General features: G+C 49.2%; 1 protein-coding gene and 1 long non-coding RNA gene across 3 annotated transcripts; one reads left to right on the top strand and one right to left on the bottom strand.

Annotated features, from left to right (window-relative positions):
- Nucleotides 1-232: 232 nt before the first annotated feature.
- On the bottom strand, nt 233-7,128 carry LOC123032854. The gene is made up of 2 exons (XR_006416549.1): nt 6,840-7,128; nt 233-772 (listed from the first exon to the last, which is right to left on the bottom strand). It is a non-coding gene; the product is annotated as an uncharacterized LOC123032854 (long non-coding RNA).
- Nucleotides 6,024-19,924, top strand: ANP32E (acidic nuclear phosphoprotein 32 family member E). 2 transcript variants are annotated; one of them, XM_044449028.1, is made up of 7 exons: nt 6,024-6,340; nt 10,507-10,656; nt 12,491-12,613; nt 13,601-13,766; nt 14,271-14,440; nt 15,962-16,016; nt 17,059-19,924. In XM_044449028.1, exons 1-7 carry the CDS (start codon nt 6,287-6,289, stop codon nt 17,124-17,126), a joined length of 786 nt encoding a protein of 261 aa, XP_044304963.1. In that variant the 5' UTR covers nt 6,024-6,286; the 3' UTR covers nt 17,127-19,924. The 2 variants fall into 2 exon arrangements, with proteins under 2 accessions (XP_044304963.1, XP_044304964.1); XM_044449029.1 differs by lacking the exon at nt 6,024-6,340 and adding an exon at nt 7,774-7,875.
- The last annotated feature ends 265 nt before the right edge of the window (nt 19,925-20,189 follow it).

Below are 20,189 nucleotides of genomic sequence, written 5' to 3'. Positions count from 1 at the left end.
CCACAAGGAACTCCGTGTAAAACAGTACCCTCCTCTCCATCTTATCCTCACAATAACAACCCTGTGAGGGAGCTTGGGCTGAAAGTCTGTGACTGGCCCAAAGCCACCCACTGAACTTCATGGTCGAGCAGGGACTAGAATCTGGCTCTCCAAAACGCGAGCGCAACCCCAAAACCTCATTGTCTCTTCTATGTATTTATCGTGGTAACTAGATAAAAAACCTGCAGCGATATCTTTCATGGATTCTCTTTATTCTCCCTTTTAGCTCTGTGTGTCCCAGACATGATACCCCTGGATTGCTTGCTTCAGTAGAAGATTTTTTCTGTTTTCCAAAGAGGAACTTCCTCATGGTTGTGGATCCAAACCAGATTCTTGCTCAGTGCCAGCGCTGAAAGGGCCAGGAACCGTCTCCGATCACACGGCGGGTTGTGCTTGTCTTTCTCACAGAGCAATGGGCACGTGCCCTCCATGGACTTCCTCTGAGAAATCCCAAGGGAACATCTCAAGCAGCTCCACGGCAGGAAACATACCACGATTCCTGTGACCCACGCCATAAATAACAGCCACCCAAAACCAGCTTGCCTGCAATGTGGTTCCGTGCGGCACGGGCAAAATCCCGAGGATCTGGGCTCATCTGGCCTTTGCCAACATGCTAAACTTCGCTCGGATCCCTACCACGTGCTCTTGCGTCATGGGCTCTGCTGACTGGTCCAACGGCGGCAGCACATTCTGAGCAAAGCTCATGAACTGGACGCCACGAGAACAGGCAGCCCTGCACAGAAGGAAATGGGAATGCCTTTTAACACTTTGTCCAAGTTGCTTTCTCCTGGACTCTCACGACTACGAAGTGTACATGCCATGCGGCAGGGAAACAAAACCTGAGAATCACAGTGCAGCAGTGCAGGGGTTTGGGGCCAATTCTGTTTTGCAGAAGTTCTTGGGAGCCACTTTCCAACGGCCGGCAGGGCCAAAAATACCAGCATTTTTTTAAAGCTTAAAGCTCTGCAGCCAATGTCTTGACCTGAAAAACAGCATTTCAGCCTTTGAAAATTTGGGAAGGGGGAACCACCATTGTTAGTGGGGGAAGGGGAGCATCAGGGGTCCCTCGATACTAAGCTGTGAGATACTAAGCAGGCCGGATTTGGGCTCCAGGCCTGAAATTCTGCATCCCTGCCGTAGATAGTTCTTTGGCACTTTAATATGTATGGATTGAGCTTTTCTGGGCTACACACCATTACGGTGGACAGCAAAAAATCATCGCAGCCTGTTCAAAGGCAGGTGACCATCCAAACCTCGATCAGACTTGCAGGTTGGGTGACTGGTCGCAATCTCACTGTGGTAGATTCTCACTATATTGTAGAAAAACACATGGGTTTTCTACAAGAAGAACTGGTTATTGCTTTTCATCCAGAAATCCAGCTCAGAGCAACTCCTCCTGAGGATTTAGGTCCTCGGCTTGTTCTTTTGAACTTTGTGGCGCACTTTGCGCAGGCCCTGTGGTCGTCCCATTCTTAAAAAATCGGGCTGAGGGCCTCAGTTAATAGGCCCATCAACTAAAGCTTTTGTGCACTTCCTTTGTTTGCTTTTTAAAAGTTGTAGTTGTAATTTTTTGAAAATTGAACACGGATCAGTTATTGGTCAAATGAAAGGGGGTTGCTCATCTGCTCCAGTGAGGCTCTTAAAATGTTCAAAGAAAACGACGTCGCTTTCCCGCTCACCCAGTTTTTGGGGGCAAGTTCTGTCAACAGCACGGGGCTTCCTTCGCAAGAAACGTGCAGTGCACGATTGTGGCGACACGTCTTTGCTTCCCGGGGTCATCACATCCTGTTCGCAGATCCGCGTTTTGTGGTACTGTGGCGCCTCCCCCTGGCGTTCCAATGTACAACCAAAATAAAATTCCTGCAACTCGTTACGCCTGTTACAAAACCTCGACCCTGAGGCTTGCAGATCCATCGGGGCGGCCCTGCCACGGGCAGAGCGTGGCAGCTGGAATGGAGAGCAGGACAGGCCGGGGAGCTGAGCCGCCTGGCTGTGGCCCTGCCTGGCCCCCCGCTCACGGCCCGGCACTGCAGTGAGCTGCGGGGGTCCGTGTGGTGCGGCTCGGGGAGGCGCCGGCTCGTCCTTCATGCCAGCACCAGAATCCCCGAGGCCACTCAAGGACAAGGCGCAGTGGATTCCCTGCTGAGCAGGAATCGGCAGACCCCGTGCTCAAGTCCGTGCCTCAGTCTGCACATGGCCGGCATGTCGTGAGCGGAGCCGGCTGGAGCCGGGGGTCAGACTAGATGGCCTGGGAGACCCCTTCTGACTCGCTCTGTTTCTCTGTTTCTGTTTCAGTCACTCATCACCTGTGCCGGTCCTGATTAGCTCTTGGCCAATTTTAAGCTGCGGGGCATTTCTACAACTAGGCCTGTTCAACAATTTAAAACAAAACCAACGCAAAATGCACGACTCAGCTGGTTAGCGGGACCCCTCAGTCATCTTCTGGCATTGGGGTGTCACATGCAACGTGAAATGTAGGAACGCACATGAGGGCAAGGACGCCTTACTGGGCTCAGAGATCTATAGCACCTGGCCGGACCGCGAGCCCGTCACAATGACCAAAAAGGGAAACGTCAGTCTGCTTGAGGCTACTTGTCTCTGTCTGCCTGCCTGCCTGTCTGTCCTGACCTTGTGAGGTTTGTTGGAGCCAATCAGAAACGGTGTTTGAACAGAAAAGGGCATATTCTGGATGGCGGCTTGCTTGGCCAGGTCTTTCCTTAGGCCAGAAAGCCTGTGCTTACGCCATTACACAAGAACTTCCATGCAAGACATCAGGCATAATACTCAGGGAAACTGATTCCCAAGACAGCGGCTGCCAGGTTTTCTACTTGGGCTTACAGGCCTAAAGCATATGTGAGTTTAACTCTGATGAAGGGGCAAATATGTCTGGTGCTGATGATTCGGTAACAAAAAGGAACAGAAAAATTATACTTTGAAAGCAAATCAGTTTGTTTACCCAAAAAATGTAGCTATGAAGGTCTATTAGAATAATACAAGTTGAAACACTTACGGGAAATTATTTTTAGAGCAAACCCAAAGTTACAAAATAGCCAAGAACTTTGTAGGACTCATCTTCAGAATGAATATCATATGAAACAAACAACAAAATCGCCAAATAGCAAACGGATGCAGCTGTTTGGGGGCATGGTAGAAATGCCCCAGTAAAAGCCATGGCAAATTTTCAGCAAAAATTTGCTGAATTTCAGTTTCATGTGCATACTGTGATTTTGAAATTGAAACAGAAGCACTTATTGTATGTCTCATGAGAATGTATGTCTAGAAAGGCATTATAGTTTGTATGTGGCTGGGAGCACATGCTGAACGCTGGCATTAGACTGCAAAAAGAAGTGGTAATTGCGATCTGCACAAGGCCGTTATTAAATACACAATTGTCCCAAGTGTTGGGAGGTCACGGCAAGGAGGGAGAAGCACTTTTCTCTACCTGGTCAAAACATTGAAGGATGTTAGGAAGGCAGGAAGAAAAGCCATCATGCCCCAATGAGGTATTTATTTCTGCTATTTTAAACCCATTTAAAAGATAATAATGAGTCTAACAACGCAGAGGCATGGCAGGGCAAGTTAATGACTAATTAATAACTAAACATATTTAGAAGGCAGCAACTAACAGAGCTCAATTTTTAAATGGTTTCTGAGAAGCAGTCTTTGGAAGAAAAGGCTGATTCACCTTCAGAGTGAGCTACCAACTTCAGAAGCCCTGTTAATGGTCACTAAAAATGAAGTCGCACAGGTCACTTGTATACCATTAAATCAAATGTTTGAGAATGAGAGGACTGTGGTCGCTCCCAGTGGAGCCAAGAAGCACCCTCGTCCGAAATCCCGAAGCACTACTGTTAGGACAACAATCTTGTTCTTGTCTGGGCCCTTGTTCTACCTCATTTCATCCATAATGTTTACCTTCTCAGAACACCCCTCTTTGCCGGAGTTTCTGCAGCAGCAGGAGAAAGCTAGCTGCACCTCAAAACCTGTCCCTAGAAGTTCCTGCAGAATTTCACAGGACTTTCACAGGAAAAGTTTTGCTCTTCTCGAGGTACTAGGACCCAGAGACGGGTGGCACAGTGAACACAAGGCAAAGAAGTAGTGGGATAGAGGGGAATGGAGCAGAATTCTCAACCCTTTCCGCTGCTCTCAGTGGATGTTCCAGCAAATTAACACTAATCGGAGGCAGCGGCTGTTAACACTGTCTTGTCTTTAAGATATTAGATTCCCCGCCTTCTGCCTCTGTCACTCAAGATGATGGGCTAATGCAGCCACAAGAATGAAAGGCAATCCAGATCTCTGCACGTGATCGATTGCACCTTTTCACCACTCATCTGAAGCAGTTAAAGTCCAGTAGATTGCCTTTTGAACTAGGTAGGTTGTTTTTCAAAAATAAGGCAGAAATGACAGGCTATTTTTACCAGGTTGTATGAAGCAGCAAATCAAATCTGCTTTCGTTTTTACGTGCACCAGTGAGCAGTGGAACGCTTGAATGTCCACACCTCTATGGACATTATGGGTTGCTTGTTTGGCTGGGGCTTTGGTGACCTTCAAGTCACCTCCCAGCTCTGCATCCACCATCACTATCTTGGATTAGAATCCATGCTGCGTCGAAGGGAAGCAAAAAGGCAGGAAAGCAGGGGCAATCCAAAGGAAATGCAGACCGGGATCAGATGCTGACACCGCAAGGAGAAAAGGGCTGTAGGATGTGAGCTGCAGGCCACGGGGGCTATGATCCGTGGGAAGAACTAAATCACCTGGCACAGGTTCAAAGAGCTGTGACTACCGAAGCAAGCGGCAGTGCTCAGCCCAAAATACTGACTCAAAACTGCACAAGCTCTACCAACCAAGCGGAGACGCAAGGGTTTTAAGAATTCCGGAAGAGTCCTGCTGGACGAGGCCGGAGGCCTGTGAACATCAGCACCTGTTGCCCACGACGGCCATCCAGGTGTTCCCAAAAAACCCACGAGCGAGTCCAGCAGCAGCAGCCGTCCCTTTGCCACATGCTCCTCCCGATGCCAGGTATGCACTGGCCGCTCCGAACTGGACTTTCCAAACCTGGCCCAGAGCACTGAGCTATCTGTTCAGGGAGCTTCATCAGGTACTCCCTTTAACCACTTCGTGCCTTGAAAAAGCCTGATCAGGACTACACTCTCCACCCTTTCTTTAAAAAATGCAACCTTGCTAGACGGGGATTACGTGGCAGTCTCCAGGGCTTGCCTTGCTTTTCCTGACCGTTTCATTGGTCTGAATCGGGCACCGCGCTCATGCGCTCCGCCGGCGCTCAAACGCAGCTGCCGCCAAGCAAATGCGCATCGGGCGACCTCTCCTCTCCTCCCATCCCAGACCCAACCGCCCCCCGTGTCCGCGCCAGGCTCGTTTCCTCTGCGCCTTGCGCCGAGCGCCCCGCTCGACGCGCGTCAGCAGCCGCGGGAGAGCGCGCCCGGCCGGTCCCGCGGAGCCTTCGGAGGCGAGCGCCCGCGCGGAGGCCTTCAAGCCCCAGCATGCCCCAGCCTGGCGCAGGCCGGGAACCGCAGGCCCGCTCCGCTACGTCCGCACAGGCGGCATAGCGCCGTCGGGGGGCGGCGGCCAGAAGGCCCCGAGGGGACCGTCCGGGCTGTGGCTGCGCCAGGAGGGCGAGTCCCTCGCCGGCGTCGCCTCGCCACGGGCCGGGCAAGGCGCGTGCTGCCCGCCGCCCTCCTCCTCCTCCTCGGCTGCGCGTCGCTCGGAGCGCGCCAACGGCGCACACAAAAGGAGCGGGCGGGGCGGGCGGCGGGGGCGCGCCTCTGCTGATGGGCGTCGCGCCCAGCCAGCCACTCGCCGCCGGCCCCGGCCGTGCGGGCGGCGGGCCGGGCGGCCGAGCCAATCGCGCCCCGTGAGCGCGGGGGCGCCCCGGCGCCTCCCGCCCCTCGCCCGGCCCGCCCGGAGCGCCAGAGGAGGCGGGGCGTCTGCCAGGGGGCCCCATGCGCCGTGTGATGGAGGCTCAGTGTGCGAGCGGCCATTGAAGGGGAAGGAGCTGCGTGTTCCGCGAGAGGAGGGCGCAGGGACCCGGGCGGCGGCCGGAGAGGCGGCGGCGCTCGCGGGGAGTGCCCAAGCCGCCCTTGCTCGCCTCCCGGGAGAGGGGCTCGCTCGCTCGCTCGCGCGCTCGCTCGCCCTCCCCTTTCGGGCGCCCGCCGCCGTAGTTCGGCGCCCCTCCCTCGCTCTCTCCACTTTGGAGAGAGGCTTTCCCGGCTGGGCGGCACAGGGGGCGATGGAGATGAAGAAGCGCATCAACCTGGAGTTGCGGAACCGGGCGCCCGAGAAGGTGAGCACCGCCCGCCTCGCCCAGGGGCGCGCGGGGATCGGGCCCCGCGCCCGGCGCGCGCGCGCAAGAGCCCCGCGCCGCCGCGTGGCTCGGGGCAGGGCGAGCCCGCGCCGCTCTTGCGCCGAAAGTGCGCGGGGATGGGCGCGCCCGGAGCGGCGCAGGGGGAGACGGGCGCTCGGCGGCGGCGGCGGCGCCGCGGCCGGCCTGTTCCGAGAAGGCCCCGCTCTGCTGCGGAAGGGGGCCCGCGTTCTCGCCCCCGGGCGGCTTGTGCCGTTCACGGAGGGCTCGGGAACCTGATCCAGCGCAAGGTCCGCGTTTGCTCTTGGCGTCCCCGCGCGCCTCGCTGGGGCCGCTGCGCCCGGCGGGATCTCCCCGCGCCCGCTTCGCCCCTTGGCGAGAGTTCCCGGCGCTGTATAAATCGCATCGCGCTTCGCCCGGTTTCTTCTGCCTTCTCTGCCCTAAACGGGGGTTTGTTGCGAGCTTAGTGAAATTTGCCAACCGTGATTGAAGAGCCGAGCTGGTTAACTCTTCCGTTCCCGGCGCCGCCTTCTTCAACTCGGGAGATGATGGGCGAAAACTGGGTCATTCCGCGGTTCAGTGAAATCTCTCCCCGCCCCAAACCAAGTAAATACATCACCGTCAGCCTGGGCAGGATGCCTTTCCCCCATGGCGCAGGGGAAAAAACCGATTTTCGAATAAAAACTTTTCTCCACCCCTCCATTTTTTTCTTTTTGCATAGTTAACTGCTCTTTCGTCAAATCTAGGTCACGAGTCCCTCTTCACCAACAGTGGAGAAGATTGTGTTTTCATGCTTAAAAAATATCGGGATCGCTTTTGTTACCTAATACAAGATTTTTTTTTTAATCCAAACGTGTTTTCTGTAGGGTACAGAATCCTTAACTTTTACCGTTTTGATTTTGCTGTAACGAATGTACTTGGCTTTATTTTTAACTTCCCTGCGCAGATGCTGGTAAACAAGCTGTGTCTAATGCCGAATCCATCTTAGTCTGATCTACGCAGATGGTTTTGACTTTCTAAGGGAAGGAGGCGAGGACGATTTTTTTTAAAAACCCGCACGCACGCACATGCAGCCCCTCCAGACGAAGCATTGTTGGCGCATTCCGAATTGGAGGGTCCGTCTTCTTTTCTTGTAGGGCTGCGGCTGCCCTGCCCTGCCCAGCCAGCCCCGCCTGGTGCTTGCGATCTACCCCAGAGCACATGCCTGGGGCAGCTGCCCCTCCCCCTTCCTTGAAATCTCTCGACCAGCACTAAAGGAAAATTAGGCGGTTGCTGCCGCCCAGCCCCTCGGTTGTGGGTTGTCGGAGAGAGGAGGCAGGCTCCCGCTCAGCAAGCACGCAGAAGAAGTGGGGAAGAAGAGCTCGCGAGTGTCCGCCATCAAGGTGCGGGCAGGTAACTTCCTCCCTGCCGTGGAAGTGCCAGCAGCCCGCGGCTCTTCCAAGTTCACTTCCAGCGGGGCGGATGCCCATCCAGCGCAGCCGTAGGGGCTGGCCGCAGCCATAAATCAGCACGAACAGGTGCAGCTTTCCCTTTTGTCTTTCCTGGGCTTCATACTCATGGAGTCACGGCAGTTGCATTACAGAGTCGAAATGGCTCGCTCGATCGCCTGCCACATCGGAGGTTTTTCTCTGTGCACAGGGGGGAAGGAAGCCCCCCTTGCGTAAAGTTTGTGCAAAGCCGCTCACTTTCTTTTTATTTTCTTCCTCAAGATTCAGGCATGTCCCACAGCACCTCGCCGTGCATTGAAGTGCAGCTTCTTTGTGCAAAATACGTGGGATTTCTTAGGGCTGGCAAAAGGATTCCGGTGGCTCTCTGCCGCAGGAGGGGGAAGAGCAGCCGGCATGGCTCGGCACAGCTCAACTCCAGTGGTAATTCCTCTGTACCCTGCCATCTGCAGCAGGCGCAGGGCGATCATCTTGCAACCTTTCCACTTCCCTGCTGGTGAACTTGCGACTCGCCGCTACAGCCGATGCTCCTGCATTTAGGTCAGTAGGAACACTCGCCCAGGAAGGCACAGTTGCCCTTGCGGTGGGCTGAGCGGAGAACCTCGCTGCCCGTTTCCTGAGGGTTTGAACCAATGAAGCAGCAACTCCTGGGGTTTAGGAAATGCCGAGCAAACAAACAAATAAACTTCCACTTAGGGTGAACCCAAAAAAGGGAACCTGTTTGATACTTGCCTAAAGAGCATGTGCCAACGGGGCTTAAAATGCACCTGTACTGAAACTGCTGCTTTTTAGCTCTTAGCAAAAATGAACACAAAGTCACTCTTTAAAGAAATAAATAAAGTATCACACCTCGTGGAGAAATGTTTTGGGTGAAAGCAAAGTGCTGGGCCAAAAAACCCAAAAATTAGCCAAGCCTGCAGCCCTAACTGCATGCTTAAAATCCCACTGAAGATCTACTCATGAGGAAACACGAGAAGGATTAAGTTCGTGGTATAGAGTAACTGCCCTCTTAGGGGAACTCCTACAGCTAAGAGGGCATTTATTTACTTATTACCCTTTATATTTAGTTTATCGGCTACAAAGTCACCAAGGTAGCCTGTAATAAACTTTCAAACAATGAAAACATGAACATTAAGACCAGTTAAAACATTAACATTACACATCCTAAAGGCTGAATTGAAAAGATGTGTATTAGTGTCATTGGAAAGCATTTTATGAAGACAATGACACCAAGTTTTCAGGGTTCTGTGTATTCCTCAGTTCTGCACTACGGCAGGAAAGGCATGGGGTGTGGTTTTGGGGGAGAGGGAAACAGGGAAAAACCAGTTCCCTGAGAATTTAAGCCTTCCTTTTTGTTTTTAATAGTTTCTAGCTCTTATTGCCAGATGAGTCTTCCACTGGCGAAGGCTTCAGGGCCTTCCACAAGTCTTTGCCCCTTTTCGTAGCCACAGGAAGCAGAATTATGCAAAATAAAACAATACAGTCACAGGGAGTCCAGCTGTCTTTGTCCAGGGCTGGGGGTTCCCTCACTGCAGAATATCACCCTTGCTTATCGAATGCAAAGCACAGAGGACCCCACGATCCGTCTCTCCACTTCCTTCCCAGCACTCAAACACGAAGCATAGATCTCACTTCAGTAGGTAGTTTGGCTTAGTAACGAGACATTTTGAAAAATAAGATGGCCAACATAAAGGAAATTGAGCACAACTTATCCAGATCAGCCTGAAACTGAAAGTGGATGAACTTGCATGGACGGATGGGATTGTTGGATGACATCTGCTGACTGGCTGTGTTTGCATATCTCACAGAAACAAGAGTTGAGCCCTAACTCGAGCGAAAAGCTGCTCAGGCTTGTGCATTCCCGCTTTTTGTGTTGCCACTTTCTTTTTTGCTGTGCCTGCTTCTTGGCTTATTGTTCCGTGCAAGCCAGCAACTCGGGCTTAACATATTGTCAGACTACCTGACTGAATAATTCAGGGTCTGGAGTTGGCTTGTTTAGCAGTTAAGTAGAGTTGAAGCCAGTGTTCCTGGCAAACCAGGAACAGGCAAGGAGAAAATGCTGGTTTATTGTTTCACCGGCGTTATGAGAGGAGAGCCAAGGTCTCGTGTGAACCCTTTTCTGTTCAGAGTTAAACCATGGTTATGGGTTCCAGGTGAACCCTCCTACAGGTGAATCTGTTCGTTGTTGTTATGTGCCATCAAGTCAACTCTGGCTTATGGCGACCCTTATACCCTGGACTGACAGAAAGACAAGCAAGTGGGACCGAGAGCAAATCAAGCCAGAACTTTCCCTAAAAGCAAAAAGGACAAAACCGAGGCTGTTGCACTTTGGGCACATCCTGAGAAGGCCAGACTCCCTGGAGAAGCCCATCGTGCGAGAGAAAGTCGAAGGCAGAAAAAGAAAAGGAAGACCAAAGATCAGCTGGATTGACTCCATAAAAGAAGAAACAGTCTCACGTTTACAAGAGCTGAGCAGGGCTGTCCAGGGCTTTCTCTCATAGTGTAACCAGACGTTGGAGGCTCGGTGGCATTTCCGCCTCCGTGTGGATCTAGGACTGGGTGATACGTGCTTCCCTGACTTCAGACGTTCCAATGACCACCTTTTCTCTAATATTACAACAGAAACCGTTTCCCTCCACTAAATGCAAAGGGTAGGCTCAGGCCCTTCTTCAGCTCGGAGATGACGGTGTGATGTCCTTGCAGGTGGCGGAGCTGGTGCTTGACAACTGCCGATCTAGCAAAGGCGAAATCGAAGGTCTCAATGACACATTCAAAGAACTAGAGTTTCTCAGCATGGCCAACGTAGAGTTGACGTCGCTGGCCAAGCTCCCCACTCTGAGCAAGCTTCGAAAGGTGAGTGTCGCGCTGGACGAGCACCCTGCTTGGTTCTCTGTGCAGGTGGAATCCGTCTCGCGTATCTCATGTAAAATCAATTTCACGCACGCCACACCTGACTTCCAGGGAGCTCAAAGTTGAACGTGTTGCTTTCCACACCTTATCCTCACAATAGTCCTGTGAGGAAGGCTAGCCATAGTCCTGAGCGTTTTGGGACTCGGGACTCCGTGTTCACCAGAAGGCACCGTGGGCCCCTATTCAAAAGCGCTGCGGTTGTGGCTCCGCTCCGGAGCAGGCGTGGGCAGCCTCTCTCAGCCTGAGCCTCGGAAGCCACTTGGAGACGCTCACGGGGGCCAGAGCCTAACGCCGGGTGAGCCAGAGGCAAGACGGCAGGGCCAAAAGCGCGCACCTATTTTAGCCCAAAGATCTTGGGGGCCCCGGCTAAGTCTTAGGAGACACATTTCGCTGCTTTGGCAAGGGACCGCTTGAACAAAAGCTGGAAACCACCAAGCCGTTGCTGGTTAGGGAAAGAGTGCGGCCACCCGGGAAAGCTTTCTGCACCCTGACACTGTATTGCTCAGTCACCAGCAAACAGGAAATAAGGAATATTGAAAAACATAAATTGTGTTGTAAGCTGCCCCGAGGCTTCGGCAAGGGGCGGCATAGAAATGTTATAATAATAATAATAATAATAATAATAATAATAATAAATAATACAGGAATTCATTGTGACCTGTGCAACAGTTGAAAAATATACAAACAAAGTGGCATTATCTAATTCACCCAAAACATAACATACGTTAAAATGCCTCCAGTGCCGAGCAAGGCTGCCAGTTGTACGATGGACAATACCCTTATATGCACAAGGACACCGGGTACAGAAAAATAGAATAGTAGGGTCGGAAGGGGCCGGGAAGGGTCCAGCTCCCTGCTGGTGCAGGACACCAAGTTCCGGCACCCCATCTATAGGGTGTGCACAGACAGGCTGGACATGCACATGGTGGGCATGTCGTGAGCAGAGACAGCTGGAGCCAGGGGTCAGACTAGATGGCCCGGGAGACCCCTTCTGACTCACGCTGTTTCTATGACTGTCCAGCTTCATCCTGAATGCCTCTAGTGTGGGACATTCTTAAATTAACACGTGCCACCCTGCTGTGCCAACTCAAAACTGACAAAAGTTGGATGATATTTTTGTTGAATGAGCCCTGAGTCAGCAGTTAAAGACCCCCGGATTAGAGCAAGAGGGAATGGCTGCCTCACAGTCAAAGTGGGCTTCATGGCTCGAAGGTGCTACTCGAAGGCAGCTTTTATGGGTTAGGGTGGGGGCCTGCACCTTTCCGTTGTTTTCACTGCAAGGCACCACCCTTTAAGCCGGGACAGGCAGCTCATGGCCTCCGGGCTGAACAGCCTTCTCTAGTCTGTTGCAGCCCCACCGTACCACCAAAATCTGACGGCCACCAGGTGGGCTGGTGCCACCCCTTTCAGAAGTTGGAGATTTGCGTGCAGCCCCTGGGCCCTGTGAAGTTTAACTTTCTTTATCTCCTATATTTATGTTCATTTCATCTTCTAGCTGCCCTGTGGAGGTAGCTTAAATGGAGGGAAAATGCCTTTTTTTGTTTCATGCTAAGCAGAGATTGCAGCTCAGGTCGGGGAAGGTGCCTATAGGTTAAATAGAAACTTGAATAATTATGCAAGCGAGACTCGTTTGAATTGCTGGTGTAGTTTGGCTCAGAATGTCAAAATGTGATCAACTTTGCTTATGTAGATTGTGTTATATGATTTTACTAAAACAACAACTCTGAGAAGTATTGGAAGACCTCCGTCCTGACTCTGTGCCACTTTTGCGCTGCAGCTGGAACTGAGCGACAACCTCATTTCAGGAGGCCTGGAGGTCCTGGCAGAGAGATGCCCGAATCTCACATATCTAAATCTGAGTGGTAACAAAATCAAAGACCTCAGCACTGTGGAAGCCCTTGTAAGTATAAAGGTGGATGTGCAGCGTTGTCCCACTTGTACATGTTCGAAAGTGAGCCCCCTGCATTTGCCCGAACTCACTCCCACATGACTGTAAGTCTTTAAAAGGCTGGAACACTCTTTTCGCTTCACAGCAGCCTAATTGTGCAGTCAGTGGAAAGGACAAGGTAAAAATCCAGAAAACTGGGTGGAATGCAAGGCACAATTCTAGAAAACGGATTTAAGGAGAAATTACAGAGGAAGACAGTCTAACTTATAACAGACACCCTGGGGGGAATTAGGGCTTCGTATTCTAGACAAAAGGCAGACAGACCATAATAAGAGGGGTAGCTGCAGCGAGTTGTACGTTTACCCAAGATTTGCCTGAAACAGAAACAACCATTTTGTCTCTGCCACAGAAGAGACTTGTGGGTTTATAATTCCCATTTTGTCGTCAAGTTCTTTTTCACTACTGTTTCCGCACATGAGTTAACTGTTTGATTTTTATGTGGACTAGCATCTTGTGGAAGGTGTTGCCCACATCTCAGCACTAGCTGGATCTTTCAGCCAGTTGGCTGACCTGCTCCCCCATGGCTAAGCTCCATTGCTCAAGACATTAGTCAGCTACTAAGAATCACAAGAGACGCTCTTTAATTCCTGAAGCTTTTGAGCACTCAGCCTTCTTCTAAAGTTCCAGGCATTCCTAGTGAAATGAGGGGCTTGACTAGAAAATCCGTGGATGGTTGCTTGCCTGTGTCTGCACTTTGCGTGGCTGAGATGTAGATGCAAGGGACCCAAATATATGAATAAGTCCCCTCTATCTGATGGGACTTGTTCCTTGGTAAATGTATGTAGCGTGGCAGTGTTAATGTTCTTTAAGCAACAGTTAAAAACAGCCCTGGACAGCCAATGCCTGTGCAGAGACGGCAACTTAATAATAAAAGAGTTAAAGGAGTGTTTGGTGGTGTCTTTTGCTAGCTTAGAAAATGAATGGGCCTTTTCTTTGCAGCAAAATCTCAAGAACTTGAAGAGCCTTGATTTGTTTAACTGTGAGATCACAAATCTAGAAGATTACAGAGAAAGTGTGTTTGAGCTGCTTCAGCAGATTACGTATCTAGATGGGTTTGATCAAGATGACAATGAAGCCCCTGATTCGGAGGATGAGGAGGATGAAGGTAGTGTTACTAAGCCCTTCCTGCGTTGAGTTTCAAGTGGGAGGTTGCCGTCCCTGGCCAGAAGCTAAGACATCCGCTGGCTCGATTAAGGCTTGCCCTTCATGAGAAAGCTGCAATTTCCTGTGGTAGAGAATGCGCTCCTTTGAAAGGAGCCGCTTGTGCACAGCCACACAAGTCGTTTGGAATTCCATTTTGTTTCCAGCGTGACCAGTTACGCAACACGCACTCGGGCTCGGAGTGGGCCTGTGCCTGCAGAGCACCAGGGTGCGCGCATCTCCTTGGGACGGCACCGCCTGAAGCACAAGTGGGGGGGGGCTGCATGTTTGGATGCCCCCAGTGCCAGAAACGCTGGGGCAAGCGCTTGATTAAAAGGCCAGAGGTGGTGGTGGTGGGCATCCGGGCCCGCCGTTCCGGAAAGGGAGCAGTGCCAGGTGGAATGCGCCGTAGGCTGGCCTTTACATCTGAGTACGCAGGATACATGTAATCGCATTCACTTCCCTTCAGATGCAGATGAAGATGAAGATGAAGAAGATGAGGACAAAGCTGGTCCCCCAGGAGAATACGAAGAGAATGATGAGGAAGATGACGACGGCTCAGACTTGGGGGAAGGGGAAGGTGAAGAGGAGGAGGAGGAGGAAGTGGGCCTTTCCTATTTGATGAAGGAGGAAATTCAGGTGACCTTTATCCTCATTTTACTTAAGTACAAAACATGTAGGACGTGTTCACGTGAGGCGGCACCGCAGCAGGGGCTAATTAATGGCATGTGCAGGGTGCCCGGCGGAGGGGGGGGGGGCTGTATTGTATGAACCTTCTGAGATGATACCGTGCGAGGATTAAGCAACCCTCATGTAACCCGCCATCAGTTTGACCCCCTCTTGCACACACGATGGGTGCTGACGCTTCTGCTGGGTCAAAGAAGGCATGAAGTGCCTTAGCGTATCATGTGAACCCGGCCATTTGCACGTGTCAGCCCAGCAAGACCTCGGCAGCTGAACGGCAGCCAGCCAGGAGACGGCGTGTTCGCTTGCTCTTGAACGTTCCCAGCGAACTGGGTCTGTTCAGCCTGCGATTAGTTGGGGCCACAGAAGTGAGTAAACTCCCTACTTCTCGGCCGCGTACTGCTTCTAGCCTGTTCCTGGCTTACAGAACAACCCAGCGACTTGGGTTTGATTCTGGTCCCTTGGCTTTGCTTTGTGCGGGTCAAGCCTGGGATCCTGGGTGGTTTAGGGTGAAAGAACACAAAAGGTTTAGCCCAGCTTGTTTATTACATTGCAATTCTGAGCATTACTACTCAGAAGTAAGTGGACACCAGATTAAGATCTGTGTAAATATTTTCGGTAATACAACCAGTTAATTGCTTGAGTTCTATTGTGTTAATTTTTGAGGAGGATCGACATGATTTATTATCCTGCCTCTCAGGACAGTTCAAGGTGATTTACAACCATCCATTTTTTTCAGTGGATAAATCACTTAACAGCAGCATCTTTCCCCCTGCAGACCCTTCTATATTACTGCACCCCGTAATTCTCCACGTAAAGTCCTCTCTCCCCCAGTTTTCGGCCTCCCCTAATAATCTCCATTATAATTGCTTCAGTTTTGCTCACTGGACTCTTTGCCTTTGCTGCAATCCCACGCATATCACTTTTAGACCATACTGCTCTCGTCGTTGCTGTTCCTCTCAGCTGCCTGCCTGGTTGATTCATTTTCAGCCATCACATTAGCAACTTGGCCAGCATTCAATTGCGAAATGATGCAAAAGGCATAACCAAGACGAAAAACATTATCCCCAAAACAACTTTTGTTTCCACAATTATCTCACCTAACATTTCGTTTAAGAAAGTTCTTAACAGCTGCTTGTTCGATGTAGCACCTCCGCTTTATTTTCACAAACAAATAAGCAGCGACTTGCGCAGCAGATGGCTTTTACAGAGATGCCATGGAGAAAGGGTTTCGTTTTGCCTGTCCAGGGATATGCATCTCGCTCTTCCTTTGCCCGCGTAGTGCAGGGAAAGTTTGCAACTTGGTGGCCTGATCTATTTATTTATTGTAAAAAACTGTTTCTGCTCTTTTTGTATTTATACACTGTTCAGGTCAGCTGAGTAAGAAGGGATAAGAATTCTAGTTTTATAAGGGATTAATTGGCAGCTTTGTAAGTAGAATTGAACTTCTGAAAGCACCCATTTGTTTCCATCAAGGATGAAGAAGATGATGATGATTATGTAGAAGAGAGAGAAAATGAGGAAGAGGAAGGTATGCTTCATGTTCAGTCTACATGTGCATATTTAGATGTTGACTGTTTGGGATCCCAAGTTCCGTGGCTGTAACAAAAAGAGACTCCCATTGGAAGAAGGGAACTTTTGAATCAGCTGTTGAACCAAAGTGTGGTGAAGTTTGCATTAACTGGTCAGCTATGTGGTTTTAATGCCATCTGTTTTCAAGCTTTATGAGCTTGGCAGTGGCCGAAAATAGAAAGAAATGGTAAGCATTGGCAAGTTGGTGCTGTGAGACAGTATCAGACCTTCCTGCACTCCCTAATTCCTCACTGAAGTTGTGTGCGGGGTTGCTTAAACATAGCTCGGACGAATGGAGCACCGAGAGGCTATGGCGTACATGAAGCCGCCATTTTGAATATGCATCCCATGCTGTACGAGGCTGATTGGCCTGAGTTCCGGAATAACTCTTCTGTTCTTCCTTCCAGGAAAACAGGAGGTGGCTGGTGGGTATCCAGCAGGCCACAATGCAGCTGATATTTTACTTGAGGGGTCCCCGGGCAGGATTGGGAAAACCCTGTGACCCCCCCCCCCCCCGGTGTTGCAGGACTAGAACCTCAGTGATACCTGGCCAGTAGCTATGCTAGATGAGGGTGGAAAAGGTTACAGACCAAGACCTCAGAAGAGCATCGGGTTTGGGGAGGCCAATCAACATCACAACCTGAGCAAGCTCTCTGGTCAAGAAATCTTGGGAATTATTTGGATCAGAGAATTCCCAGCACCTTTTAAGAGCTCTGGTTTTCCAGGCTTCTCAGGAAAATGTGGTAAGAAAGAGTGTCTCGTCATGCCTTTCAATGGCCAGGAGGGAAGGGCTTGTGTCACTCGGATCTCGTGGTATATTTTGAGCTAGTGACACTCCAGATAGCTTAAAGCATCCTATTTCCACTTTTGTTCGGCCTGTTCTCACGCTAAACGAGGTGCCAGGATGCGGATGTGAGGAAACTGAAAGGATCTGCGTGCGGGTGCAGGGAACGCCAGTTGGAAAGGGGGCAGTTCAAACTAACCCACCTTCCTTTCCGCAGCTGAAGGCATCCGTGGGGAGAAGAGAAAACGCAGCGCTGAAGACGAAGGAGACGAGGACGATGATTAAGTTGTAGGAAGCGGAAATAGGACCAGATTTGTTTTTCTTGCAGGATACACAATAGAGAGATTCAGACGTGTAAGTCTCCATGTATCATAGGTATCCCTACAGAAGATATTAATGTGTTAACTTTTTATAGGAAGTGTGTTTTTACTATTTTTGCCCTTTTTATCATTCCGACTAAGACACCGTAGCCCATTATGGATCATGTGCATAGAGCCATTTTCACCCCCCCTTAACCATCAAACCAATTGGTTTCCTCTCCCCCACCATCTCCCCCTGGAACCTTTTCTCCCCTGCACCCCCAGGTCTTTGTTCCACCTACTGGGTTTTCATGTGAGCTGCCTATTTCTAGCCTCAGAGAAACAGAACAGATTATACAAGTTTTAATTCAGGCTCTGAGGACAGTACACTAAAGTCAAATATATTGCAGTGGAATAACCAACTTTTCATTAGAGAGATCAATATTGGAGGCGAAATCGGGGCTATTTGAAATTAAGACCTTGCATAATACCTCTATTGGCTTATTTTTAAAGGACGATTGAGGAATGGATAAAGCAGGCTGCATCTTCGATTTGCGATCATTCAGACTGCCCCCTCCTTCATCCTCCCTAAGTACGTTTGCATCTCTGTAGAAAAGATTTTGTAAGGAGCCCTTTCTGTTTGACTCTAGCTTTTTCCAAAAGCTTGAGGACAAAAATACCCCCTAGAAAGATACCATAGGAAAACCACATTAAGATTAATCCTGTGTTCCTTTCCTGACCATTCTATTCCTCCAGGGCAAATAGGACCCATATTTCTGATGCAACTTTCGGATTTTTAAGTCCTGAAAAGTTCAGTCTTTTATTAATACTCGTAACTGCATACAGGAAAGGATCTGTGTCATCATCTTCTAAACCATCAGTTGACAATTGTGCTAGTGAGGGGCGAAGGGGCGAGTTGCTTACCTTTGTGGAGAGGGAAACAAGCAAATAGCCAGAACTTGAATCTGAGGCTGTTTCCCTGCTCTGCACCATTGATGAAGGGCTGCTTGGCTGAGACTGAAAAGGACTGTGGGAAATGGTAATGGAACTTGCAGGAAAAAGGTAGAAGATTTATACGTACAACCGCAATTGACTGCATGTTCGCTTTCGCTGATAGGTCTTCATTTGTTTACCTCGAAGTACAGGTCCTGTTGCAAACCGTGTAGGGAAATTTTGGTCTGAATTCTGAAAAGCTTCAGAAGTGTGTTTGCTGCTACGCCTCCAGCACGGCGAGAGGAGTGCTTTGCTGGGGGGGGTGGCATTTCCAAATCGATCACGGATCATGTTTTTCTTTACGTGAGTTGCTTTTAAAAGGCCAATAGAAAACTGGACATACCATGCCCCTTTGGTTCTCATTTATGACTGCTTGTACTGTTAAATAAATATTTTACCCAAATAATACACAACTGTATTCAAGAGAGACTATTTTTTTATCTGTCCTGCCTAGGAGAAGCTGTCATTAATTTGAGTTAGGATAAACGGGGTATTTTTGCATAGATGGAATTAACCCCCAAAATAGTTGCCTGTGAAAATAATACATTACACGCATCACTCTTAGTGTGCAGCATCGACCTCTTAATTTAGGTTTGATGGCATTGCATTCGAGCAAAACCTAGTAAATTTTTCTCCTGAATGATTGAATGGTATAGCACAATTAATTTTAGGGAAAGTGGAATGCAGAAGGCAATTTAGTAGAAATTTTGGATATTTTTAAATATCTAAAGCTTTATCCCAAACCTGTTACTACATTTCTGTATGAATAATGAATTTTAAAAATGTAAAAAGCATACACTGTGTTTCCCGGAGGTTCTGTGTTTAATGCAGTTGCTTTGTGTTAATCCTGGTTTTTCAAGGTGTGTCTTTCTTCCATATTTTGTTTTCTAAGGTTTGATTCTATTTAGTTTCAGCAAAGTCTAAAATTTCTCCATTACCAAAAAAGAAAGAAAAAAATTCAAACACTTTGGTTAGCATATAATTCATCTCTAACATGTGCTCCAATGTGTACCATGCGTGCCAGAGGAAGGAATACATTTCTGCACATACAGGAACTTGATCTGACTCTGCTGTTGAAATGAGTGAGCAAGAGCCATGTCTAAGGATGTAGTAAAGAACAACAGGGAGTTTCAACTATTAGGTGGTTAGATCTAGATGAAATAAAACCCTGTGTCAGTGAAGGAGTGGCCGCATTTTTGCCAGGATCTAATTCAGTGAATGATGACTTTGACTGTCTGCATTAGACATTCTAAAGACCAAGTGGTTTTAGTCGAGTAAAAAAGCAAACTCACATGTAATGCATATTTAAACAATTTTACAACTTCTCCAAATATCTTTATGATAGTAAAGGTAACACAACCAGCTAAACACATTGCCACAGTTTTAAGTTGTCAGCTTGGTGTTGCAAACTAATAGGTTTTTTTTCCTTAAGATTAAAAAGAATTAACACAGAGCCTCTAGATAACTTTTAATTTTTTTGTTTTGGCTTGGTGGGTTCTTTAATGAAAATATGTAAGGGTGGGTTTTATATTTTGTAGAGATTTTGACCTACTTGAATGCTCTTTATATTGTAGTATGTATATAGTGTGTTCAATTCCTTTTCAAATTCTAAAAATAACATGGAACGTTGAGGTATTTTTCTTTGTGCAACTGTGTTTTGAAAAAGCCATGGCAGTGTTAAATAAAAACAAATTCCTACCGCACACTTCTGATGAATTTTAGTTGTAACAGAATGTGAGTGTTTTTCCCCGTGTGATGTAAATTTTAAATTAAAGATTTTCATTCTGAGCATTTGATGATCTCTTATTGGGCATCATTCTGTACCTTAACCTTTCAAAATTATTTGAAATTAACTCTGTAAAATCGTGGAGATCCATTTTCCTAAATCCAGATACAGGATGATCGCATTTACTGAATGGTGGTAACTTGCTGATGTGTTGGTTGCAAGACTCTGGTTTCAGTGGGGTGGGCCCGACTCTTGGCACTCTAAATGAGGGGCTGGGAAGCAGCGTGGCTCACAGACCTACTGATGGGTGGGGGGGGGGGCTTACCCCCA

This window comes from Varanus komodoensis, unplaced genomic scaffold (assembly GCF_004798865.1).
Source record: "Varanus komodoensis strain SLA01 unplaced genomic scaffold, ASM479886v1 scaffold57, whole genome shotgun sequence".
Lineage (NCBI taxonomy): Eukaryota > Metazoa > Chordata > Lepidosauria > Squamata > Varanidae > Varanus > Varanus komodoensis.
This window is presented reverse-complemented; position numbering and strand designations above follow the sequence as displayed.